At 46.1% G+C, this 27,880-nt stretch overlaps 1 protein-coding gene across 1 annotated transcript; it reads right to left on the reverse strand.

Annotated features, from left to right (window-relative positions):
• Positions 1 to 855: 855 nt before the first annotated feature.
• Positions 856 to 27,880, reverse strand: LOC137562211 (uncharacterized). Its single transcript, XM_068273543.1, has 15 exons — positions 27,793 to 27,880; positions 15,718 to 15,768; positions 15,579 to 15,594; positions 13,954 to 13,984; positions 13,811 to 13,841; positions 11,782 to 11,800; positions 8,874 to 8,939; positions 8,613 to 8,666; positions 7,130 to 7,174; positions 6,738 to 6,803; positions 6,610 to 6,648; positions 5,543 to 5,572; positions 5,233 to 5,367; positions 4,774 to 4,863; positions 856 to 1,122 (listed from the first exon to the last, which is right to left on the reverse strand). Exons 1-15 carry the CDS (start codon positions 27,878 to 27,880, stop codon positions 1,059 to 1,061), a joined length of 825 nt encoding a protein of 274 aa, XP_068129644.1. The 3' UTR covers positions 856 to 1,058.

Consider the following 27,880-nt stretch of genomic DNA (forward strand, 5'->3'; position numbering starts at 1 on the left):
CCAGATTGTTTATTTTGTAGGAACTGATCCAGGGGAAGGCGAAAAACCTTTCAAGGCGTGGGCCAATAAGCCTTAAAAAGGGAAAATTCCTTCCCGACTCCAAATGGCAGTCAGACGAATCCCTGGATTAGCTCTCCTGGGAATTGCCTAGTAATTCTGATCCTCCACCCCCCTTCCTATAGCTATATATTTTAGTATTTTTTCTCTTTTGGATGTTGTTTTACTTCTTTCCCTTTTGTAGAAACAAATACACACAGACAGACAGACAGACACACATATACACACACACACACACACACACACACACACACACACACACACACACACACACACACACACACACACACACACACACACCCCAACTTAACAATAGTGATTTTTTTTTTTTTGTGTATTTTTTTTTTTTTTTTTTGTATTTTTTTTTTTTTAAACTGCCTGTTTTTTTTGGTGGGCACTGATCCAGGGGAAGGCGAAAAACCTTTCAAGGCGTGGGCCAATTAGCCTTAAAAGGGGAAAATTCCTTCCCGACTCCAGATGGCAAATGGCAATCAGACGAATCCCTGGATCAGCTCGCCCGGAAATTGCCTAGTAATTCTGAACCTCCCTCCCCCCCACCCCCCCAAAACACACACACACACACACACACACACACACACACACACACACACACACACACACACACACACACACACACACACACACAGACACACACTGACACACACACACACACACACACACAGACACACACACACACACAGACACACACACATAGACACAGACACACAGACACAGACACACACACACACACACACACACACACACTTAATAATAGTAAAAAATTTTGTGTTTTTCTTTTTTGTATTTTTTTTTTGTATTTTTGGTTTTAAACTAACCCCAACCCCCCCACCCCCCATTTTTCCCTAACTATTAAAGTATATGTTTTTTTTTTTCTTCATTGGAGCAGGACGCCTTAATGATGGTCTGTCTGTAAATCAAAAAGAGGACAATAAAGTTAGTAAGAGTCCAAGGATATTGTATATAATCAGAAGATGGCTTACCTAGGCGGTCCTGGTGGCACTGCAGGTGAAGAAGCGTCTCACCCGTCTCCAAGCCCTGGCGCATCTGAAAAAGAAAGAATAAAGGTTGCGTCACATGAGGGAATAAGGACACATGTCAGGGATATGCCCCAGATACAAAGCTAACAACACCAATGACTTTCTGAAGCCTATAAAACGTGCATCAGTCCCCTCAGTGGGTACAGAGCGCAGGATGATGTGTGTACCTGAAGTCTCTGCTTTCTTTCTATTCTGCAGGCTGAGGCACTCCTCCATTATTCCCCTGCTCCAGCATTCCCGTCTTCATCCGCGCCGGCCGCATCTTCTCAGTGACCCGCTGCATATTATGTATTACCATGTACCAGGTCACGGAGGAGAGGCACCCCTGTGAGGATGAGGAGGGGAACACACAGAGCCACAGACTAATGGGGGAGAGGCAGCCCTGTGAGGATGAGGAGGGGAACACACAGAGCCACAGACTAATGGGGGAGAGGCAGCCCTGTGAGGATGAGGAGGGGAACACACAGAGCCACAGACTAATGGGGGAGAGGCAGCCCTGTGAGGATGAGGAGGGGAACACATAGAGCCACAGCCTAATGGAGGAGAGGCAGCCCTGTGGGGATGAGGAGGGGAACACATAGAGCCACAGCCTAATGGAGGAGAGGCAGCCCTGTGGGGATGAGGAGGGGAACACACAGAGCCACAGACTAATGGAGGAGAGGCAGCCCTGTGAGGATGAGGAGGGGAACACACAGAGCCACAGACTAATGGAGGAGAGGCAGCCCTGTGAGGATGAGGAGTGGAACTCACAGAGCCAAAGACTAATGGAGCAGAGGCAGCCCTGTGAGGATGAGGAGGGGAACACACAGAGCCACAGCCTAATAGGGGAGAGGCAGCCCTGTGAGGATGAGGAGGGGAACACACAGAGCCACAGACTAATGGGGGAGAGGCAGCCCTGTGAGGATGAGGAGGGGAACACACAGAGCCACAGCCTAATGGGGGAGAGGCAGCCCTGTGAGGATGAGGAGGGGAACACACAGAGCCACGGCCTAATGGGGAGTGAGTCAGCCAGGACAGGTGGGTCGCTACACTGCCAATAACTCTGAAGGGGACCCGGGACCACAATGCAGTTGGGTAATAAACATAAATATGGTAGCCTCCATATACCTCTCGCTTCCGATTCCCTTAAAAGGAGAATTTACCCGCATGGGAATTAAACAGGAAGAACTTTTTTTTGTGGTTCAGGAATGATCAGCAACAATACTTGTGAACATATAAGTTCAGATTCCCCCTCTAGTCATAATTCAGGCTAATACCTGCTAGAGAGCTCATTAGAGTGACAGATACCGTGGCTGAGAGTTGCAGGGCTAATACAATCAGCCATAGGAACAATAGACTCTGCCTGTGAGAACTTACAAGTAATATAAAGGTTCGTACACACGTCGGACTGTAACAAGCTACCAGTCGTCAGACCCGTCCCGTTCTAATGAAAGTTTGTCGGTGTGTACAGTCTGTCATCAGGCTGATAAGGATGGTTTTGACTGATCCGCTTGGCGGATCGGTCAAAACCAGCCTTATTAGCCTGACGATGGACTGTACACACTGGCAAACTGATGTCAGAACGACCGCCCCACGGGCGGGTCTGACGACTGGTAGCTTGTTACAGTCCGACGTGTGTACGAACCTTAAAGAAAACCTGAACTGAAAATTAAAAGTCAAAATAAGCATACACAAGTCATACTTACCTTCCATGTAGTCTACTCCTCAGTGTCTTTCTCCTCTCCCGTGTCCTGTTTGTTCACTGTGATCAAGGGAATTTTCCATCCTCCATTTTGAAAATGGCCATTACCCATAACAGCTTTCTGGTCAGCACACAGTTAAACTGTAACATCGCCCACTTGAGCCATAGAGAAACACAGACATTACCTGGTACATCAGTTTTCCTCTCAGCTATAACTGACAGAAACTGATAAATAACTGACAGCAACTGATATATTTCAGATCTGACAAAATATTGTCAGAACTGGAAGGGATTATTGTCAGAAGAAAATGGTGAGCTTCTGAGAGGAACTGATGGCAAGGTAACTATGTAATGTTCATTTGAAGTTACCTCATGTGTTTATTTTAAATATTTTTACTCAGTACAGGTTCTCTTTAAGCTGACAGTACACCGCAGGCCAATTCCCGTTTAATTTCAACATGAAATCTCTTGAGAATCGGATGAGCCCGCCGCATCCTCCACCTCGCCGCTGTGTGTGTATGTATGTGTGTGTATAATGTATAAATGTGCTGTAATGTGCATTTATACATTACCTGTCCTGTGACCGTCTGTCTGCCACCTCTCTGCAATTATCTGCATACACGCTGCTGGTGTGTGACGTCACACATCGGCGTGCTATGCGCTGGCAGCGTGTATGTGGGTAATTGCAGAGCAGCAGAAGACGGACGGCCACCATAACACAGGACAGGTAATGTATAAATGCATATTACAGCACATTTACATATTACACACACTTGTACACATTCAGGGAACAACGCCAGGGGTTTTGTCACTTGTCCTGATATCGCTGCCGGTTACCACTGGGACCCGATAAAGCAAGTCGGTCCTACATCTTGCAGCATGTCCGATCGACTCATGTGACCAATTTCAACAAGAAATTGGTTGCATTGTTGGTTGGGCATGCAATTGGCAGCACCAATTTTAATCTGATTTTGAATATAATAATCGAATCGGATGGTTAATCGTCCGCCAAGTTGCCTGATGTATGGCCAACTTTAGACAGGATAGCTTTTCAGGGACACAAAAAGTAGATTTAAGTGATCTTTGGAAGCAATTTAAATGCTAAGCAAAAAATATTTGAAAATTAAATGCTAAGCAAAAAATATTTGAAAATTAACTACAGTAACTAAAGTTGGGGAACACTTTTATTGAATTCTTCACATAGTTCTTCTTTAAATTAGGATGAAAAACAAAACATATCCATTAAATGTGACTTGTCACCCTTCTGGCAGGTTTCATGTAGACAGCTAAAAAACACCCCAGGGGAAGTATGTCCAGATCTGCCCTAATAGGAGGAATAACTACCCCACCACACAATCAGGGCCGGTTTCCACTACAAAGTGATGCGAATGCGGCTACCTCCCGATGCGGAAGTGTATTGGAGGAGATGGGAAGCGGCTGCGGGCGGATGCGTCCGTGCGAGAATCTGCAACATGCTGCAGATTCTCGGATCGCTCCGCACACCATGCACGCAGGGGAAACTCTTCCATTGCTGTGCATGTGTTTCAGGACACCTGCGGTGCGATGCGGCTATGTAGCCGCATCGCACCGCTCCTAGTAGAAACGGGCCCTCAGAGTCTTCCTGTACTGTCCCTGATCATTCCAGTCGGGAATAGCATGCAGGAGGAGGAGCTTATCACAACCCATTTGCATAGTGTTAGTACCTTCAGCAGAGGTCACCCACTGTGGACCGACTCTCCACACTGATCAGTAGTGGTCAGTGTTGCTCTTTGACATGCACTTTGCTATAGGAGCCCCACTGTGTACTGTACAGAATCAGACTGGGAAGGTAGAACTGAGGTGGAGGGGATATGATGGCTGGGCAGTCATAAGCCATAGATTTAATCCTGATCTATCAGGAAGTGACATCACAAGGAGGGAGCCTATAGGAAGCACTACAGATGGCCACACCTATAGACAGGTTACAGGACAACTTACCTTGCTCTCAGAGTCCTCCGCGGAGCTGGTGTTGGCTCTGCCGGTGGGGCCTCCGGTGGTGATCCCTCTGCTGGTCCTGGAGTGGGTGGCCTGGAAATGGAAAACAGAGGTAAGTGTAAGAAGGCTGTGGAAATCTTCAATGGATATAATACAATTCTTATCCTGTCTAACCGGCTGGTGGGCAGATCCCATACATGGACAACAAATGGTCAATTATTCTTGCATGCAAATTTAATATAAATTGTATGCAGCTTGGAATTGGGCCAATCAAAAATGATAGGAAGAACATTTGTTTTACCCAGTTCCAAGTTGCATGAAATTTGCATGCAAACCGGAATTGTATGCATTTCAGTAATATCTTGTGATTGGCTCCCATTGTTATCCTACACCTGCATCCATTTTATAAACTAACCATCAAAGTCCATAATCATTAGTGGCAAGTATTGGAGAATTACTTACTGGTCCTCTGCAGCTGGTGGCTGGTTGTCCTCTGCAGCTGGTGGCAGGATGTCCTCTGCAGCTGGTGGCTCGATGTCCTCTGCAGCTGGTGGCTCGATGTCCTCTGCAGCTGGTGGCGGTGGTGGCTGGACGCAACTGCAGAAAAAGCGAAAGAGAACTATCAGTCACACAGTAAATACTTTGTAGGGCTAAGGAAGGAAGAAATAGCTTGCAATCTGTTTATTCTCAAGAGACAGCAAGGAGCTACATATATGTAAAGTACTTACGGTTCAGCGCTTCCATTCACTTGTTTGGCTAATAAAGTACTTACATTGGATCCTCGATGTAGTCGTCTCGGATCCTGCAAAAAAATGATAAGAAATAGCAGGATTTAATATTTTTATTATTTATTGGATTATATAGCGCCAACATATAACGCTGTGCTGATGCTAAATCACCTCCTTCCTCTAGTGCAAGGAGCTATAGACCCTCCGGACCACCCCCACCAGTCCTTTCCCCGATCCCCCATGTCCCCCTCCAGCACTCAGGAAATAATGAGCTGCTGGGGGGGACAGGGATGATTGGGGAAAAGTATTGGAAAGGCTTAAAAGAGGCACTTTTTTCTAATGCATTTCTGCAGTAAGGTAAAGACTGAATTGCTGTACTGTGAATACTAATGTTCACCACTAGAGGGGCCTGGGGAGACCGCGTTCAGTCATGGAAGACCCCAACACCTATGCAAGGGTGTAGCAATAGTCATAGCAGCTGCTATGGGGCCCTGGAGCAGAGGGGGCCCAGGTGGAACTTGATGTATTCAAGTGACCATGTACTATATGCAGTGTAGATCACATGAGAATGCAAATCTCCCATTTACCTCATACCCATAGGGGAGAGGTAGGTGGTCATATCCATAGGGTAGAGGTAAGTGGTCATACCCATAGGGGAAAGGTAGGTGGTCATATCCATAGGGGAGAGGTAAGTGGTCATATCCACAGGGGAGAGGTAGGTGGTCATATCCACAGGGGAGAGGTAGGTGGTCATATCCATAGGGGAGAGGTAGGTGGTCATATCCATAGGGGAGAGGTAAGTGGTTATATATCCATAGGGGAGAGGTAGGTGGTCATATCCATAGGGTAGAGATAAGTGGTCATATCCATAGGGGGAGAGGTAGGTGGCATTTCCCAAGTATGCCTACATTTTATGGCCCCATGAAACTTTTGCTATGGGGCCCCATAATGTCTAGCTACACCACTGCACCTGGGCATTCGCTACCTAAATACCTCCTTGTATCACTGAGGGCCCAAAGGAAAGAGGTGTGTCTGCCATCCCCAGTGCTAATGGAGGAAATAGTGGAGCTCCTTGTGTATTGCTGTGTATTGTGTATATGGTAATGCTCACCTCTTCACCACTCTTCTCCAGGCATCTTCCTCGTCGTCTCTATAAAAGGAAACAAATATAAAATGAGGTTACAATCCTTGTACAGCAATCTAATGCAGGTCAGACTATAAGATTCAGGTAATACTTACGTGAGGGGGGGCACCGGGTGCATCTCCATGGCAAATATGAGGTCAGCAGCCACGGCGGTGATGATCCTAGGAAATAAGACAAAGGGCGAGGCGTAACTTTTTATGTTATTGATGAATAAACTCAAAGGTAATACTTACACAGCAACTCAAGAATGGAAAGGAGTCCGGATAAGCGGCTGGAGGCTGGAATGTAATACATGTAATGGAGACACGTGATTACAGGGCCAGCTTATAGCATGGCAGTTGTTATAGAGCATTAGTAGTGGGTCTCTTTCACACCATCCCTGTATATCTTCATGGCTATACAATGTCATGTAGAACAGGTAGGTGATTGGACACGTTGTTGTCTATAAAATGTCCCAGAGAGCTGATTGGTCAGTGGTAATACTTACCCCCACAGGTTCTCGGGTGTTGGGGTCTGCATGTCTTCGTAAGATCTGCAGGGAATAAAGAAGACATAATCTCAGCATACAAGTAAAAGACAACCAACTGCATCTTATAAGTATTGCCTGTGTGTGTCCCGCCCATCTGACTACACACGTATCTGACAACCAACTGCATCTTACAAGTATTGCCTGTGTGTGTCCCGCCCATCTGACTGCACACGTATCTGACAACCAACTGCATCTTACAAGTATTGCCTGTGTGTGTCCCGCCCATCTGACTGCACACGTATCTGACAACCAACTGCATCTTACAAGTATTGCCTGTGTGTGTCCCGCCCATCTGACTGCACACGTATCTGACAACTAACTGCATCTTACAAGTATTGCCTGTGTGTGTCCTGCCCATCTGACTGCACACGTATCTGACAACCAACTGCATCTTATAAGTATTGCCTGTGTGTGTCCCGCCCATCTGACTACACACGTATCTGACAACCAACTGCATCTTACAAGTATTGCCTGTGTGTCCCCCGCCCATCTGACTGCACACGTATCTGACAACCAACTGCATCTTACTAGTATTGCCTGTGTGTCCCGCCCATCTGACTACACACGTATCTGACAACTGCATCTTACAAGTATTGCCTGTGTGTGTCCCACCCATCTGACTGCACACGTATCTGACAACAAACTGCATCTTACAAGTATTGCCTGTGTGTGTCCCGCCCATCTGACTGCACACGTATCTGACAACTAACTGCATCTTACAAGTATTGCCTGTGTGTGTCCCGCCCATCTGACTGCACACGTATCTGACAACCAACTGCATCTTATAAGTATTGCCTGTGTGTGTCCCGCCCATCTGACTGCACACGTATCTGACAACCAACTGCATCTTACAAGTATTGCCTGTGTGTGTCCCGCCCATCTGACTGCACACGTATCTGACAACCAACTGCATCTTACAAGTATTGCCTGTGTGTGTCCCGCCCATCTGACTGCACACGTATCTGACAACTAACTGCATCTTACAAGTATTGCCTGTGTGTGCCCCACCAATCTGACTACACACGTATCTGACAACCAACTGCATCTTACAAGTATTGCCTGTGTGTCCCCCGCCCATCTGACTGCACACGTATCTGACAACTAACTGCATCCCAGTCTACACAGACTATCATGGAATCTTGATGCAGCCCCCCTCCTGTCATGTCACCACCCCCTCCCTATAGATTGTAAGCCTTTGGCAGGGCCCTCCCTCCTTGTGTATCCTATCTTATCGTGCATTCTGCTCATCGATTAACATGAACTTGCATTACTCGGACTACTACTCTAGTGCCTGATCTGGCATTGTGTGTCTTATTGCTTATTCCCTGTATTGTGTTGTCTGTAACCCCTATTATCAATGTCTGCAAGCTAATTTATTGTACAGCGCTGCGTAATGTTGGTGCTATATAAATCCAATAAACAACAATAATTAAATACTTACGGCATCGGTCCATGGTTTCTGGTCAGGCGGTTCTGCACGATGGCCAGGCCAATCCTAAGGAATACAGAATGTTTACATGAGCCATCATATTATCATAACACATCTGTATATAGTCAGATCTGAGCAGTATAAGTGACCTCGGCCTCATGCTGTAATGAAGTGATATGTGATGATTTCATATGTTCACCTTCCCCCAATAACATTACACATACAGTAAAAACATTTTATAAACAAATAGTGAATAGTAGATGTGATACTCACTCGACACTTGGTTCGTCCAGGATGTCCCTGATGAAGAGGGCGGAAGCCAAACGAGTAGCAAGGTAGCTAAGGGATGAAAGAGAGAATAATGAGTTATCTTTGCTTGAAATGGGACTCTGACATGTTTTAAACATGTACAACAGCAATCTTTCCATCTTCTGAACAATACGGGAACGCAAGTCAGTGAAGGTGAGAAAACTGCTATCACTAGTCTATGATAATGGCCTCAATTCACTAAGATCATGCTGGAGATAATAAGGCAAGAGAAAACTTGCTACAAACAGTGAGAGAGTTAGCTTATCTCTTCATTCCTTAAAGCGGACCCAAATCAAACATTTTTTTAATTCAAAATATTTAGTTGCACCACTCTGACACATACAAAGATAAATAAACACTCCTTCAAGCCTATGAGCATTTCAGTGCATGCTTTTCACCCTTCTCTTTTATAACTAGGATTATACAGGTGGCAGCCATTAGCAATTCCTCCTTTGCTGGACACCATTTACTCCACCAGTTTGCCGGATTATTTGCCGGCAATATGAAAGGAAGGAAGGGAGGGGTTTCTCCCATAAATGTAAAATATTTTATATTTGTCATCATGCAGCTGAAAAAAGGCTGCTATTTATTATTATAATTTAGAAAATAGATTTTATTTCTGAAATCTTGTATTTTTAGTTTGGGTCCACTTTAAGTTACCTCCTCTGTAGTTAAAGGGGCACTATGGCAAAAAATTGTAAAATTTAAAATATGTGCAAACATAGACATATAAGAAGTAAGTTTTTTCCAGAGTAAAATGAGCCATAAATTACTTTTCTCCTATGTTGCTGTCACTTACAGTAGGCAGTAGAAATCTGACAGAAGTGACAGGTCTCTTCATAGGGGATTCTCAGCAAGGCTTTTATTCTTTATAAAGATGTTCCCTAAAAAGGATTTAAACAATGATGCTGTCCAGCTTCCCTGCTCGTTACACAGTTTTTTGGCAGTTGGACAGAGTAATGGTGGCCACTAATGATCCAATCTTTTTCATCCAATCTTACCATTTCTATCTAATATAAGGGAACTGCCTATAGTATCCAATTAATATATTCCATCAGTTTACTCTTCTACTACATAGATTTGGTAAGATTGGATGAAAAAGATTGGATCATTAGTGGCCACCCTAAGGCTTCTTGCACACTGCAACTGATTCCGATTCAGATTCCGCTTTTTAATCAGTTTTTACATCCGATTCAGATTCCGATTTGCAGTGTGCAGGGTGCAAACTGCAAATCAGAATCTGAATCGGATGTAAAAACTGATTAAAAAGCGGAATCTGAATCGGAACCAGTTGCAGTGTGCAAGAGGCCTAACTGCCATTCACTAAGTGCTTTTGAAAATAAATAAATCCCTGAGAATCCCCTATGAAGAAGATAGCAGAGTGAGTGCACACCTATGCCTAAAACATCCTTATACCTTGCATACACAGCGGTGCAACATCCGGATAGAAACCAGCTAAATATCTTGCAAACAAGGAGAAAAGGAATATCCAGGAGCAACTTCGCCAATCCAATTTTCATAAAAAATCCAATCTTTAATGCAAAACTTCCATAAAACCATCAGCCTCTGCACCTCCTGCACTACCTCACTACCTCACAATGATAAGTATTGCTGCTTTTTTGTCTTTTACCCTCTGATGGTTTTATGGAAGTTTTGCATTAAAGATTGGATTTTTTATGAAAATTGGATTGGCGAAGTTGCTCCTGGATATTCCTTTTCTCCTTGTTTGCAATCCCCTATGAAGAGATGGGCTAGTCCAAAACCTCTCACTTCTGTCAGATTTCTACTGCCTACTGTAAGTGACAGCAACATACTCACTAAGCCATCATTAGCAGAAGCCGTCACTAGGGAAAGCCACGCAGGAGAGGAGAGGTCTGCTGATCGGTGCAGGAATCGCTGGTGAGGTGAGCTGATGCTTCCGCTAATTATTCTTACACAGGGCCAGTGGAGAAAACATGCGGGAACCAGAGGACCACATGTGGGGGGGGGGGGGGAGGGGATACAGGGGGACAGGTGGACCACTCAGGGGTACAGGAGGGAAGACAGGGAGAACCAAAGGACAATGCAGGGGAATAGAAGATGACACAGAGGGACAGGAGGACACAGGGGGTAAGGGAGGACACAGTGGGACACGGGGACACACGGGTAAAGGAAGACACAGGGGGACACACTGAAGTACTCAGGGGAAGTAAAGGAGGACACAGGGGTCAAAAGAGGATACATGGTGGACAGAAGGGAACACAGGAGGACAATAGGGGAGAACATCTAGATCCTACTGGAGCATAGATGCACACACACACACATATATATATATATATATACATATATATATATATATATATACATATATATATATATATCCCTTGTTTTTACCCTCTAAACCTAGGTGCGTCTTATATTCTGAAAAATATGGTATATCACACATAGAACGCATGTATATCACACATCTGTTTATACTATAAGTGAATATAAACAGGTAAAACTCAAAAATTTTGAATATCATGCAAAAGTCCATTAATTTCAGTCATTCAACTTAAAAGGTGAAACGGATACATGAAATAAGAACCCATTGCAGGTGTTTCGGATTAATTAGCTGATTAGAGTCTGACACTGAGCCTAGAATATGGAACATTTTCACACTATTCTAATGGTCTGAGATTTTGATTTTGGGGTTTTCATAAACTGTAAGCCATAATCATCAAAATGATAACAAATAAAGGCTTGAAATATTCTCGCTTTGCATATAATGGGTCTATTTCTTATATTAGTTTAACTTTTTAAGTTGAATTACTGACATAAATTAACTTTTGAGCGATATTCTAATTTTTCGAGTTGCACCTGTAGGCTTTGTAGACAAAGAAAAATGACTTACAGCTCGTCTCTTTCAAGGCCTGAAAATAAAAGAGAGAACATGAGTGAGATTATTCAGAAATATCAGGCACAGAATAGAGTATTGTAGGCTTTGTGGGATAAGCTGGTCCTCCCCTATAGTAATAATAGTGTCCTGCACTGACTAGACGATTGTCGTCACCAGGGCCAGGACAAGGTCCCCCCATTCAATTGTGCTCACCCCAGTATAGGTAAGAAATGCACCTGCAGTAATAAAAAGCAACTACCCCTTTCCCCCAGTATAGGTAGCCAGATGTGCCTCCAATATTATGTAGCCCCCCACCCAGCATAGGTAGCCAGATGTGCCACCAGTATTACATAGCCTAACCCAGGCATGGGCAAACTCGGCCCTCCAGCTGTTACGGAACTACAAGTCCCACAATGCATTTGCCTTTATGAGTCATGACTGTGGCTGTCAGACTCCTGCAATGCATTGTGGGACTTGTAATTCCGTAACAGCTGGAGGACCAGGTTTGCCCATGCCTGGCCTAACCCCACCCAGAATAGGTAGCCAAACTGCCTTCACACACCCAGTATAAGTTGCAAGATGTGCTTCCAGTATTAGATAATCACCCCACCCAGTGTAGTTAGCCAGGTGTGTCTACAGTATTAGGTACCCTTACTCCTCAGTATAGATAGCAGATGTTCCCCCAGTATTAAGTAGCCTCCCTCCTCAGTATAGATAGCAGATGTGCCCCCAGTATTAGGTACCCCCCTCCTCGGTATAGATAGCAGATGTACCCTCAGCATTAAGTAGCCCCCTCCTCAGTATAGATAGCAGATGTGCCCCCAGTATTAGAAAGTCTCCCTCCTCAGTATAGATAGCAGATGTGCCCCAGTATTAGGTAGCCCCCTCAGTATAGATAGCAGATGTGCCCCCAGTATTAGGTAGCCCCCTCCTCGGTATAGATAGCAGATGTGCCCCCAGTATTAGGTAGCCCCTTCTAAGTATAGATAGCAGATGTGCCCCCAGTATTAGGTAGCCTCCCTCCTCACTATAGATAGCAAATGTGCCCCCAGTATTAGAAAGTCTCCCTCCTCAGCATAGATAGCAGATGTGCCCCAGTATTAGCTAGCCCCCTCAGTATAGATAGCAGATGTGCCCCCAGTATTAGGTAGCCCCCTCCTCGGTATAGATAGCAGATGTGCCCCCAGTATTAGGTAGCCCCCTCCTCAGTATAGATATCAGATGTGCCCGCAGTATTAGGTAGCCCCTCCTCAGTATAGATAGCAGATGTGCCCCCAGTATTAGGTAGCCCCCTCCTTAGTATAGATAGCAGATGTGCCCCCAATATTAGATAGCCCCTTCCTCGGTATAGATATCAGATGTGCCCCCAGTATTAGGTAGCCCCCTCCTCAGTATAGATATCAGATGTGCCCCCAGTATTAGGTAGTCCCCTCCTCAGTATAGATATCAGATGTGCCCCCAGTATTAGGTAGCCCCCTCCTCAGTATAGATAGCAGATGTGACCCCAGTATTAGGTAGTCCCCTCCTCAGTATAGATATCAGATGTGCCCCCAGTATTAGGTAGCCCCCTCCTCAGTATAGATATCAGATATGCCCCCAGTATTAGGTAGTCCCCTCCTCAGTATAGATATCAGATGTGCCCCCAGTATTAGGTAGCCTCCCTCCTCATTATAGATAGCAGATGTGCCCCCAGTATTAGGTAGTCCCCTCCTCAGTATAGATATCAGATGTGCCCCCAGTATTAGGTAGCCTCCCTCCTCAGTATAGATAGCAGATATGCCCCCAGTATTAGGTAGCCTCCCTCCTCAGTATAGATAGCAGATGTGCCCCCAGTATTAGGTAGCCCCCTCCTCAGTATAGATAGCAGATGTGCCCCCAGTATTAGGTAGCCCCCTCCTCAGTATAGATAGCAGATGTGCCCCCAGTATTAGGTAGCCCCCTCCTCGGTAAAGATGGTAGATTTGAGTAAACTCTCGATCATACTCCAATTGTAGCTCTGCCATTACCGTTGCTGGTCCTGTGTGTGTACAAGACTCATACTTACAGTCAAGATATCCGCCATTGTCAAAATCAGACTGAAAAGAGAAAAGTGGAAAGACACAAATTAGTATTTCATGTTATTACATTATATTCAACAACAACAACAACTTTCATCCATTCCTCACATGCCATGTTGGGTGTACTTACTGAGTCACTGTCTGAAACCTCACGGTCCTCACTGTAATGAGAGAAACAAAAACTGTGTCAGATACAGGAAGAGTAAAGTAACACAAATAGCAATACTAGGGAGCCTCTGTGGCCCTCCATCACCCCCCTCCCCAGACAGTATTAGGTAGGTTCTGTGGTCTCTTGTTACATCCCTCCTCCCAGGTAGCAGCATTAGGTAGCCTTTGTGGCCCCCTCCATCACCCTGACCCCATACAGTAGTATTAGGTAGCACTTGTGCCCCCTTATCATTCACAAGTTATAGTATTAGGAAGCTTTTGGGGTTGCCCACCCCGATAGTAGTAGTAAGTCATTTTTGGCCCACTCTTAATGCCCAGATAGTTGTATTAGATAACCTTTTAAGCCCCCCCTCCCATAGTAGTATTCAGTAGCCTTTGTACATCCCCTCCATAGTAGTATTCAGTAGCCTTTCTGCTCCCCCATGGAAATATTATGTACACTTTGTACACCCTCAATAGTAGTATTAGGTACCCTTTGTACACCCCTTATAATAGTCTTAGGTGGTCTTTGTGCACCCCTATAGTAGTATTAGACAGACTTTATGCACCACCCGTAGTAGTATTAGGTAGCCTTCATGTACCCCCCATAGTAGTATTAGGTAGCCGTCGTGTACCCGCCATAGTAGTATTAGGTAGCCGTCGTGTACCCGCCATAGTAGTGTTAGGTAGCCTTCATGCATCCCCCATAGTAGTATTAGGTAGTCTTTGTGCACCCCCATAGTAGTATTAGGTAGTCTTTGTGCACCCCCATAGTAGTATTAGGTAGCCTTCATGCACCCCCCCCCCCATAGTAGTATTAGGTAGTCTTTGTGCACCACCCATAGTAGTATTAGGTAGTCTTTGTGCACCCCCATAGTAGTATTAGGTAGCCTTCATGCACCCCCCCCATAGCAGTATTAGGAAGCCTTTGTGTACCGCCCATAGTAGTATTAGGTACTCTTTGTGCACCCCCCATAGTAGTATTAGGTAGCCTTCATGCACTCCCTATAGTAGTATTAGGTAGTTTTTGTGCACCCCCATAGTAGTATTAGGTAGTCTTTGTGCACCCCCATAGTAGTATTAGGTAGTCTTTGTGCATCCCCATAGTAGTATTAGGTAGCCTTTGTGTACTGCCCATAGTAGTATTAGTAGTCTTTGTGCACCCCCCATAGTAGTATTAGGTAGCCTTCGTGCACCGCCCATAGTAGTATTAGTAGTCTTTGTGCACCCCCCATAGTAGTATTAGGTAGCCTTCGTGCACCGCCCATAGTAGTATTAGTAGTCTTTGTGCACCCCCCATAGTAGTATTAGGTAGCCTTCGTGCACCGCCCATAGTGGTATTAGTAGTCTTTGTGCACCCCCCATAGTAGTATTACGTAGCCTTCGTGCACCGCCCATAGTAATATTAGGTAGCCTTCATGCACCCCCCCATAGTAGTATTAAGTAGCCTTTGTGCACCCCCATAGTAGTATTAGGTAGTCTTCATGCACCCCCATTAGTTGTATTAAGTAGCCTTTGTGTTACGCCCATAGTAGTATTAGGTAGTCTTTGTGCACCCCCCATAGTAGTATTAGGTAGTCTTTGTGCACCGCTCATGGTTATACTCACATGTCTATATCAAGGTCTATAAGAGAAAAAAAAACAGGAAAGTAAATTCACCGGCTACTGCCGCTCTATATGGACATCAATCTATTACCTCTATATAAAGACACTTGGTGAGATGCTGCACATGTATTGATATACTTACACAATCTGCAGGCTAGTGGCCGAATGATCCACTGTTCGGATTGGAAACTCCCTATATAAGAAAGAAAGCAAGACATTATTAGCTATTGCTAATGTTACAGGAGGGTTACTGAACAGCATATGGATATACTCACGACATGGATGGAGGGCTCAAAGTTTTCGGGTCCTCAAGGTCAGACATAATTCTGTAGAGAAAAGAACAAAAGAAACATTAAGATCACATGGTATGTATGACGTCACATCAGCCATAGTGATGTAATAACATTTTCCAAAGCACAATATTACATTATAAATTGAGAACCCCAAGCCACACTCTGAGCCGCAGCCCGGAAGGATATATGCAAAGAGGGCATCAGGATCCGGCCACATGTAGCCCGTCTTCTTATACTGGGGGAGCACTCTCTGGCTACCTATACTGGAGGGAGATTTCTATGGCTACCTATACTGGGGGAGCACTCTCTGGCTACCTATAGTAGGGGGATCTCTGGCTACTTATACTGGGGGGAGCACTCTCTGGATACCTATAGTGGGGTGAGATTTCTCTGGGTACCTATACTGGGGGGAGAACTCTCTGGCTACCTATAGTAGGGGGCTCTCTGGCTACCTATACTGGGGGAGCACTCTCTGGCTACCTATAGGGGGGGCTCTCTGGCTACTTATACTGGGGGGAGCACTCTCTGGCTACCTATACTGGGGTGGGATTTCTCTGGCTACCTATACTGGGGGGGGGGGGGAGCACTCTCTGGCTACTTATACTGGGGAGCACTCTCTGGCTACTTATACTGGGGGATCACTCTCTGGCTACCTATACTGGGGGGGGGGGGGAGCACTCTCTAGCTACCTATAGTAGGGGGCTCTCTGGCTACTTATACTGGGGGAGCACTCTCTGTCTACCTATAGTAGAGGGCTCTCTGGCTACTTATAGTGGGGGGCCTCTCAGGCTAGCTATACTGGGGAAGCACTCTCTGGCTACCTATAGTAGGGGGCTCTCTGGCTACTTATACTGGGCAAGCACTCTCTGGCTACCTATAGTGGGGACCTATCTGGCTACCTATAGTGGGGGGGGGGGGGGGTGTCTCTGGCTACCTATAGTGGGGACCTCTCTGGCTACTTATACTGGGGGAAACACTCTCTGGCTACCTATAGTGGGGACCTCTCTGGCTACTTATACTGGGGAGAAACACTCTCTGGCTACCTTTAGTGGGGGGGGGGGGGGGGCTCTCTGGCTACCTATAGTGGGGACCTCTCTGGCTACTTATACTGGGGGAAACACTCTCTGGCTACCTATAGTGGGGGGCCTCTCAGGCTAGCTATACTGGAAGGTCTCTCTGGCTAACTTTACTGGGGGGAGCACTCTCTGGCTACCTATACTGGGGGGGGGGGAGATTTCTCTGGCTACCTATACTGGGGGGAGCACTCTCTGGCTACCTATAGTAGGGGGCTCTCTGGCTACTTATAGTGGGGGGCCTCTCAGGCTAGCTACACTGGGGAAGCACTCTCTGGCTACCTATAGTAGGGGTCTCTCTGGCTACTTATACTGGGGAGCACTCTCTGGCTACATATTGTGGGGGGGGGGGGGGGCTCTCTGGCTACCTACATGAGGCCAGCAGGGTGGTGGCTCACCCTACTGCTGCTGAAATTCTGGGCGGCTTTAAATACTTTTCCCCCTTCGAGTCAGAGGAACTCGGAGAGACACATAATTCGGGATTCCAAATTGCATTGAAAATCCCACTGCACCGCTATAGTGTAATAACATTACATCTACGGTGGAACTCAAATCAGGCACTATGCAATTGCGAGCATGCGATGAAACCATCTGTCTCGTAATAGAGAGGCCTGTCTGGCTACCTATACTGGGGGGTACTACCTATATACTGGGATACTTGTGGTATTTTATAGCTTAAGAGACACTTCATGTACACTTTAAGAACAGTATCTTAACCACTTTGCCCACAACTACAGTATATCTACGTCCGCTGTGACTTCATCCAAGCTACAAAGATGTAGATATACAATTTTTATGTTTTGAACAGCTCTGCATGACCGGGTGTGCACCAATTGGTGTAAGGGAAAATATGTTCCCTTAGCCAATTAGTGACCCCCCCGCTGATGAAACTACTACAGCTACTGTAACAGCAGCAGTGATTGCTCATCGTTCTAAACAGAAAAATACATTTGAAATAGATGGTCAATCGGTCGCACCGACACCTAATGTATGGCCACCTTCAGGTGTCATAAGTAGTGATAAAGTTACAGCTTATTAAATAAGGGCATAGCTAAAATGTCAACTGTCCATACGGGGGAAGCAGGAGTGTGAAGTGGTTAATATCACTGCAATACTCACAGCAGTCGCTGGTCGGACAGTAGTCTTCCGCAGGTCAAAGGATTAGTAGATACGTCTGTAAATGGAAAGGAGACAGTTAAAGGACAGTCCTCAGCAAGTCTATACAGACACACATATGACTACAGGCATGACATCAGTGTTTGTAGTGCCATAAAGCAGCTGCTGTGCCTATTACTAATGCTACATCTCTGTATATCAGATAAAAATATCAGCACAAGCCGCCCTCAGTATAAGCCCAGCAAATTCCAACTTCATATATACAGGGTGAGCCATTTATATGGATACACCTTAATAAAATGGGAATGGTTAGTGATATTAACTTCCTGTTTGTGGCACATTAGTATATGTGAGGGGGGAAAACTTTTCAAGGTGGGTGGTGACCATGGCGGCCATTTTGAAGTTGGCCATTTTCTATCCAATTTTAGTTTTTTCAATAGGAAGAGGGTCATGTGACACATCTTATGGGAATTTCACAAGAAAAACAATGGTGTGCTTGGTTTTAACATACCTTAAAGGGACACTTAAGTCAAACAAAAAAAATGAGTTTTAATCACATGGGGCTTCCAATAGCCCCCTGCAGCTGTCCGGTGCCCTCGCCGTCTCCCTCCTATCCTCCTGGCCCCGCCAGCAGCCACTTCCTGTTTCGCTGACAGGCTGGGGACGCGAGTGATTCTTCGCATTCCCAGACACATTAGCACCCTCTTTGCTGCTATATGGTATATGATATATGCTATAGCAGCATAGATGGCGCTATTGTGGCCAGGAACGCGAAGAATCACTCACATCCCCAGCCTGTCAGCTCCTGTCACCGAAACAGGAAGTTGCTGCCGGCGGGGCCAGGAGGATCGGAGGGAGATTGTGAGGGCACCGGACAGCTGCAGCGGGCTATTGGAAACCCCGGGTGAGTAAAACTCATTTTTTTTTGTTTGACTTAAGTGTCCCTTTAAGGCTTCTTGCACACAGGGACGTTACAGGCGCACGTTAGTGCAGCCTGTAACGCTCCCCCAACGCACAGCAATGTAACACAAGTGGGCTGTTCACACTGCCCACGTTGCGTTACATTGTAACGCAGCAAAGTGCTGCATGCTGTGCGTTCTACGTGGCTAAGCCGCGTTAGACTGTTTGCACATGCTCAGTCATGTTGGGGAGGAGGGGAGAGCGGCCGGGCACATGGCTAATTAATAATCACTGCACTCAGTGACGTGCAGTGTTTACTTCCTGGAGCGGCCGCTCTGTGCGGCGATTGGCCGGGCGGGACCACGTGATGCCGAGCTGCACAACGTGGCTCACTCTGATGTCCACATCAGAGAGCACCAGGCGTTGCGTTAGGGACACGTTATGTGCCCTATAATGTCCCCTAAACGCAACGTCCTGGTGTGTAACTAGCCTTATTCTTTCATGAGTTATTTACAAGTTTCTGACCACTTATAAAATGGCACAGAACTACTGCACCTGCACAGTACAGTCATGAAGTCGCAATGACGTCATCCGGATTGTACTGCGCAGGCAGAGAACTACTGCACCTGCGCAGTACAGTCCAGCTGACGTCAGCGCGACTACGTGAGCCACACGCTGGAGCACAGGTAGGCCCTCGTGTACCGGAGGAGACTCCGGGCCACCGGCGGGGAGCAGAGCTGCAGCGAGGGCACAGGACAGCTGCCAGGGGCTGGAGGAAACCCCAGGTAAGTGGATTTTTTATTTTGATTCTTCCTGGACGTGTCCTTTAAGCAGCAATCTGCAGCGCACATTCATGCTGGAGTGTCTGTGGAAGAAAAAATCTGCCTGGCTTGTAATGCCTGGTACACACCATGCAATTTCCCATCAGATAGATGGGTCAAAAGATCATTTCTGACAGATCTGATCGTTTTTCTGATCGATTTTCTGATCACTACTATGCAAAGCGATCAGAAAAACAATGGGAAATCAGATCGGACTTGTTGGAAATGATCTATTGGACCCATCTATCTGACGGGACATTGCATGGTGTGTACCAGGCTTTAACTGAAGTGAGGGAAGAAACAGATACCGACGGAGACGGACGCTTGGGTAATAAAGGAGCCAATACCACATATGGGACAGTGCCAATTTCTGTTCTAATGATGCAGAATACAGGAGAACTGCAGATCCCAATGTGGGAGAACTGCTAGTCAAAGTCTTGATAGTGCTGCAGACCCAGGTGCTGGCTCTGATTAGAACCAGTCCTTCAAGAATTGTGAGAGCTGGAATTTGTGGGGACTACAAGTCCCAGCATAGCCCAGCGCATAGTACAGGATAGGTCTCTTGCACTATATGGAGCTGCCAGTCTCATGTGACATGGAAACACTAGCAAGCAGCCCAAACATTCCCTGCCAGCCCCATAGAACAGACAAGAGGACGGACTACAAGTCTCAGCATAGTGTCAGTCTTGATTATGAGTGGAACCACAAGTCCCAGTGGAACCACAGTCCCTTTCAACCCTTCTGCCAGTACTGTAATTATGCAAAGTAAACAAAATCAGGGAGTCCCAGGTGGCATCATGCCAGGCCGCATGTTCAGGCAGCTGATCTCTGCACAAATGATGCCCATATATGGTTCATGTTTTTCATTTCTTCCGTTAGATTGAATATAAAGATTTTTTCAACATGTCCAATCGGATTATTATTGAAAAATCGTCCTGATTTTTTTTTTTTTTCTTGATCAAAACAATAAATTATTTTTAACTTTCATTCGATTTGATCATATTGCTCGAATAAATGAAAACGTTTTTATTGTACCATGTATGGGCACCATAACATGGCCAGGCAGATTTATTTATTATTTAGGCAAGAAATATTGTTATTATGTTGTGCAGAATAGTCAATGGGCCTGATTCACAAAGCGGTGCAAAGTGTTTGCACGCCTGTGAAAAGCCCTTTATCACGCCTAAACTCAGTTTAGGCGTGATAAAATGAAACTCGCGCGAAATTCCCACGCGCAACCGCGCGATGCGCCCATTGAATCCTATGGGCGCTGCGTGCGGAGTTGCGCGATTGCGCGCGCAAAACTTTGCGCTGGACTTTGCGCGCGATAAAGAGCACAAAACGGTGCTAACTCAGCAGTGCAAAGGTTGTCACGCCTAAAGTCTTTTAGGCGTGATAACTGAGTTATCACCGCTTTGTGAATCAGGCCCAATATATTATCTGTTTTCAGCTCATTGTTATTCCGCCCTGTTTTTCTATCCGCTTCCCCTCCTACAGTCTTTGGAGTAAAGCTACGTACACACATTAGATAAAAATTGGTCATATGCTTAATAAAACGACCGATTAACGAGGTTTCAACCTGATTTATTGGCAGCAACCAACAATGACTGACCATCAACAACCCAATGAAATGACCGATATCAGGAGTCTGCCATGATCGAACCTGTTGGAATCGTTTGACCAACGGTCTGTTACCGTTGTATGTGTGTACAAATAATTAACAGACGTAAAATGATGATTTTTATTAAAGAGAGTCTGAAGTGAGAATAAATCTCGCTTCAGACCTCATAGTTCACATGCCCCTGCTAAAACGCTGCTATCCCGCGGCTTAACAGGGGTCCCTTCACCCCCAAATCCCCTCCGTACAGCGGGGGAGCGCTTCCTGGTTGGGGCAGGGCATACCGCCGCAGCCCTGCCCCACGCGCGTCTGTCAGCGCGTATCTCCACCTCTCCCCCGCCCCTCTCAGTCTTCCTTCACTGAGAGGGGCGGGGGAGAGGCGGCGATACGCGTCTGATAGACGCGCTGAGTAGCCCTGCCTACAGGAAGAAAAGATTTACGACCAACTCCACGACCAAGGATTGCGGGGGTGGGTTTGGGGGTAAAGGGACCCCCGTTTAGCCACGGGATAGCGGCGTTTTAGCAGGGGCACACATGCCCCTGCTAACTATGAGCTCTGAAGCGAGATTTATTTTCGCTTCAGAGTGTCCGTAAAGCACATGCGTGAAAGTATCGCCTGCGTAGTAGTGCGACAACAGAAAACAGGCGCGGGATTTTCCGCACATTCGTACTAAGAGCGGTCGTTCCTTAATGTTACATTTCAAAAGGGTTTATTATTAAACGTTTAGAATACCTCTCACGCTATTGCGCGCTGTTCCCTGTCTGCCCACCGGCCAAGCAGGAAGGGACGCTTTGCAGGAGGACGACTGGCAGTCGGCCGAAAACGAAACTTAGCTGCGGAGGGAAACTGGAGGGCACCGAAGGACCGGCGCGGGCACAGGACGGCTGCAGGAGGCTTGGGAAAGCCCAAGGTAAGTGAATTTTTTTTGGGGCCCACAGTTAAGGTTCCCTTTAACATCACTACTTTAACATTAAAGGGGTTCTGTGAAGTTTTAAAAAAGCACAAACAGACACTTACCCGGGACTTCTATCGGCCCCCTGTGGCTATCATGTCCCACGCCGTCCTCCTCCGATCACTTGTTCCCCGTCGCCGGCATCAGTCAATTATTCGTCTAACAAGACGAATAGTGCGTGCTCCCACTGGCGTCTCCGGGACCTTACTGCGCTGGCACAGTACACTCCCAGAGACGCGAGCAGGAAAGAGCCTATAGGCCCAGAAGACCTGACACAGACTCCGCCCCCCACAACTGCCACTCTCCAGGCTACATATGCTTATCATGCTGATAAACACACATTGCTGAAACCATTTAACTTCAGGAGATAATCCTAAAGTGGCCCATACACTTACACAATTTCCCGCTGATATACAGCAGATTCGATCACTGTGATCGAATCTGCTGTGAAATCGTTGCGCAAACGCTGACCGAATGATCGATTGCCATCCAAAATGGATTGTTCCCGTCGATCTGTCCATGTGGAAGATTTTGCTCGATCGCCGGCGAGTCAGGAGTGCGTCGTTAACGGCGTTTGAATGTCCGACGACCGACGCTAGTGGCAATACATTACCTGTTCCGCCGGCGCGTGTCCCCGCTGTCCCTTCTCCACGCTGGGTTCCAGATGGCTTCACTTCTTCCTGTCTCGGCAGCAAGTTTAAACAGTAGAGTGCCCTCTACTGTTTAAACTCCCCGACAGGATGTAAAGTGAAGCTGGAGCCCAGAGCGGAAAAGAGACAGCGGAGACCGGGGGACTTGCGCCGGCCGCATCAGGTAATGTATGCAGGGGGCGGAAGCAGAGGCAACTCCACAGACTGTGAATCGGTTTCATAGTAAAATCGATTCAAAATCTGTTTGCAGTGTAGGGAGCTAATAGATCCCTCCTTGATCAGATTCAATCAGAGAGGGATCAATCTGCTGGTCGATCTGGTGGCAATCGACCAGTGTATGGCAGCCTTAACCTGCAGAAGCCATTACAGAGGCCTCATATGACATGTGTAGCCATAGTGCAGTGTTGCCCACCTTTCAAATTATTTTTTACTGACAAACTTCTCAAAATTTAATGGCAAATATATATATATTTTTTTTTTTACCGATACCCATTCCTGCAGCATAGAAAGGGCTCAGCGCTGAAAAAATGGGCACAGCCATGCAACATAATGTGGGCGTAGTTGTGAACCAAATATACATAATCTAATGCTAGATACCCATGATGCAATGTTCTGACAGATTTACTGTCAGATCGATTATTTCCAACATGTCCAATCTGATTTCCGATCAATTTTTGGTTCATTTCGATCGGAAACCAGATCGAGAATGTTGGGATTAATCAATCTGACTGTAAATCTGTCAGAGAATTGCTCAGTAAAGTTGGGGATGACAGTGTTGTTGGACTGCAATAACAGCATATGTGACAACACACAGTGCCCAGCGACACACACACTGAGCTCCCATAGAAAAGTGACATAGCAGGCTTCCACTAACCTCTCAGCTGGGCAGAACAACAGCTGCACTTTAGGGCTTGTTCACACTAGGAAATCACAAAACGCAAGTGATTACCGCTAGTGTTTTTGCGGGAGTAATTTTTCCCGCTATAAACGCAGAAAAATCACAGGACGCAGCTTTTTGTGAGTGATCACGATTAGTGGTTCTATAGATGCTAATCGCAATCGCTCCAGAATTGCCGGCAAACAGCTGCAGGTAACGTGTTTGCGATAATCGCAAAACGCCCGCGGTCCAGACAGTGACAACACTGCCATAGGGGAGAATAGGAGTAGCCTTTTGTAAAAACGCTAGTGGTTTGCGGGAATCGCACGATTCCCACTTAGATGTGAATGAGGCCTTACAGAAGACTGAGAAGAAACTGGCAAGCAAAGCTGTGGTGTGGTTTGCCCCTTTCATTGCTCCCCAGGCATGGTGATGCTGAGCCCAGTCCATAGCATGCCAGGGATGCAATCCTCACAATTATAAAATAAATCTAGCAATAAGTAGAAGTAGGTGGGTAGACTTGCTATTTTCAGCATCGCCAGCACCAAACAAATGCTAATAAACGTTGTGGATAACCTTAATGAACAGTATAAAAAAACAGAAATGAATTTCTATTCATGTCAAATGTATTATAGTGCAGCCCTATGTTGGAACTGAAAATGTAGCAGAGCAGACCCAGCACTGGTCCAGCTAATGTAAAACAAACATTGATGATCACTGTGTCACTGGCTGCAGTAGTGTCTGTGCTGCCCACAGCTGCCTCACTAACCCACATGACGTGCTCAGTGCCAATCACCCCCCAATATCTCAGCAGTTATTCCACCTGTACACCCCAAAGTTTGAGGGTAGGGAGGGGCCCCCCGATTTGCCTATGTGCAGAATATCAGCCCCCCAGCCCTGCTGGTTCACCAGATAGGTCCTTATACTCTTATCTCGGGAACCAGCAGGGCTCCTGGGCTGTCATTTGGCACAGATGTATATCGGGCTGTCCCCTCCTTACCTTCAAATTTTGGGATGTGTGGGGGGGAATACCTGCAGAGATACCGCCCCCAGCATAACACAGAAGGGAAATCCACACTCCTCAGGCTGCCTGCTCGGTAATCCCCATCTCCTCATTGGCTGCAGTGCTGGACGGAGGGGCGGGAGCTACGGAGGAAGGCAAAGGCTGAGCTGCAGTAGGCCGGCTGAGCCATGGGGCGGGACTGATTCCTGTCTCTAGTGATTCCTGTGTCTTTGTAAACACTCCCTCCAGCGGCCCCGCCTCCCCTAGAAAGATCCGAGCTGTACAACAAACCAAATGTGTTACCAAGATCTTTTCAATGATCCGGATGATTCGAATCGGATCATTGAAGAGATCCGGATCTTTGATCCGAATCTCGGATCATTTTACTACAGGAAGCATTCGGGGTGAAATGAACAGCAGGACAGGTCTGTGGACAGGAGAAGGGGAGGGGGGTGGACACACAGAGAAGGGGAGAAGATGGACAGAGGGCAGGGAGTGGACAGAGAAGGGAGGAGGGACGAGCAGAGAGCAGAAATGTTTGCACGTAATACCCACATGCTGAAGTCATATGCTTTACATGATATATTTCACCTAATGTTCATCTGTACACTTTCAAAGAAAAGGTCGCACAGTGAAAGAAAGCATTCCCAGAAGATAAGTGCAGCTGTTTAGTGCCGAGTGCAGGAGGATTATATTGCCTTTCAATCACAGTGTCTGCAAAGTTACTGAGCTGTGCTGAGCCAAAAGCTTCCAATGTGTTCACTGTGCAGCACTACGGAACAGCCAGCCTGTAATGAGCAGCAGATTATAGCCAGTATGTGTGCTCTACACATATCTGGCAGTGGCACCCATGTCCCCTCTCTCTCATCTACCTGTCTCCCTGCAAGGCTGCCTCCCTTCCAACAGAGCGATCCATCTCTGCTCTGCTTCCAAGACCCCGCTGCCCGCTGAGAGGGGGCGTGTCGCTCCTGGCCCCGCCCCTTTTGCGATCCGAATCGTTCATTTTGATGATTCGGATGATCGACTCATAAAATAGATTCGGATCAAAGATCCGAATCGTTCATGATCCGGACAACACTAAGAGAGAGGAGGGAGGGAGACTCGGAGAGGGAAAGGGAGAGAAACGCTCGAGTAGGCAAAACACAGCGGCGGGGGAAGGGGGGAGACACGGAGCTAATTATGTAATCGAGGGGTAAATACACATATATCTCAATAAAAAGAAACATTCAGGTGCACTTTGAACCATAAATACCATCAATTTGCAGCCATAACCTCAGAGACCCCAAATCAGCATCTACTCACCTCCAAGGCACAGCTAGAAGTGACCAGAGCATGCGACCTAACTGCCAGAGCATGCGGCCTAACTGCCAGAGCATGCGACCTGGCATTATGACATACCAGAGCATGCGACCTGGCATGTGCAACAGGTGGCACATGCCAGGTCGCATGCTCTGGTATTTCATAATGCCAGGTCGCATGCTCTGGTATGTCATATTGCCAGGTCGCATGTCCTGGCAGTTAGGTCGCATGCTCTGGCAGTTAACCACTTCACAACTGAAGGGTTTTACCCTTTCAGCATCCGAGCAATTTTCTCCTTTCAGCTCTCCTTACATTCATTCGCCTATAACTTTATCATTACTTATCACAATGAAATGAATTATATCTTGTTTTTTTCGCCACCAATTAGGCTTTCTTTAGGTGGGACATTATGCCAAGAATTATTTTATTCTAAATGTGTTTTAAACTTTTAATGGGAAAATAGGAAAACATTTGGAAAAAAAATCATTATTTTTCAGTTTTCGGCCATTATAGTTTTTAAATAATGCATGCTACTGTGATTAAAATCCATGTAACTTATTTGCCTATTTGTCCTGGTTAATACACCGTTTAAATTATATCCCTATCACAATGTTTGGCGCCAATATTTTATTTGCAAATAAAGGTGCATTTTTTTTCAGTTTTGCGTCCATCCCTAATTACAAGCCCATAATTTATAAAGTAACAGTGTTATACCCTCTTGATATAAATATTTAAAGAGTTCAGTCCCTAAGGTAACTATTTATGGTTTTTTTTATTGTAATTTTTTTTTTTTTTTATTACAAAAAAAAAAATTTGTAACAGTTGGGGAATGTGGGAGTTAATGAGTTAATTTATTTTGTAAAAGAATGTATTTGTATATAAAAAGTGTTTTTGGGTGTAGTTTTACTTTTTGGCCACACGATGGCAACAGTAATTTTTTGTGAATGCGTCCTGTAAGCATAGGAAGTACGCTTACAGGAAGTTCAGGGAGGCTGGGAAACGTTTTTCTTTCACAATGATCGCGCTGCTTCTCATAGAAGCAGCTGATCATTGCTGGGGGCTTAGATCAACGAACGGGAACGTTTTTTCCCATTCATTGATCTCCAGGTAAGCGGGCGGCGGCGTGCGGGAGCACGTGCGAGCGGGAGCGCGGATAGCGGCGGTAGCGGCTGCGTATATCTATGCTCCGGGCGGGGAAATGAAGTTCAAAGGAGCGTAGATATACTGTACCCGGGCGGCGAAGTGGTTAATCTCTGCTGTAACATGGCAGGGGCAGATTGATTTATTATTTAGGCAAGAAATATTGTTGTTATGTTGTGCAGAATAAAGCCAATATATTATTTTTTACAGCTTATCGTTATTCCACCCTGTTTTTCTATTTGTTCTATAGTTTTCAGAGTAAAGCTACGTACACACATTAGATACAAATTGGTCGTAAGCCTAATAAAACAACCAATAATTAGGTTTTAACCGATTTATGGGCAGCAACTAACGACCATCAACAACCCAATGAAATGACCAATATCGGAAGTCGGCCATGATCAAACCTGTTGGAATCGTTCGACCAACCATCTGTTACCGTTGTTTGTGTGTACAAATAATTAACTGACGTACAATGATCATTTTTATTGAAGCACATGTGTGAAAGTATCGCCTGCGTAGTAGTGCGACCAAAGATTTTTACAAATCCACGGGTCGCCAT

The sequence above is a fragment of the Hyperolius riggenbachi genome, chromosome 3 (assembly GCF_040937935.1).
Source record: "Hyperolius riggenbachi isolate aHypRig1 chromosome 3, aHypRig1.pri, whole genome shotgun sequence".
Lineage (NCBI taxonomy): Eukaryota > Metazoa > Chordata > Amphibia > Anura > Hyperoliidae > Hyperolius > Hyperolius riggenbachi.

Excerpts from the sequence above, each read along its gene's own strand:
- LOC137562211 (XM_068273543.1), bottom strand. The coding sequence starts at position 27,880 with ATGGCGACCCGTGGATTTGTAAAAATCTTTGGTCGCACTACTACGCAG. Across the intron at positions 8,667-8,873 it reads CTGGACGAACCAAGTGTCGA|GATTGGCCTGGCCATCGTGC; the intron begins GTGAGTATCACA and ends TGTATTCCTTAG. Across the intron at positions 6,649-6,737 it reads CACCCGGTGCCCCCCCTCAC|AGACGACGAGGAAGATGCCT; the intron begins GTAAGTATTACC and ends TTCCTTTTATAG.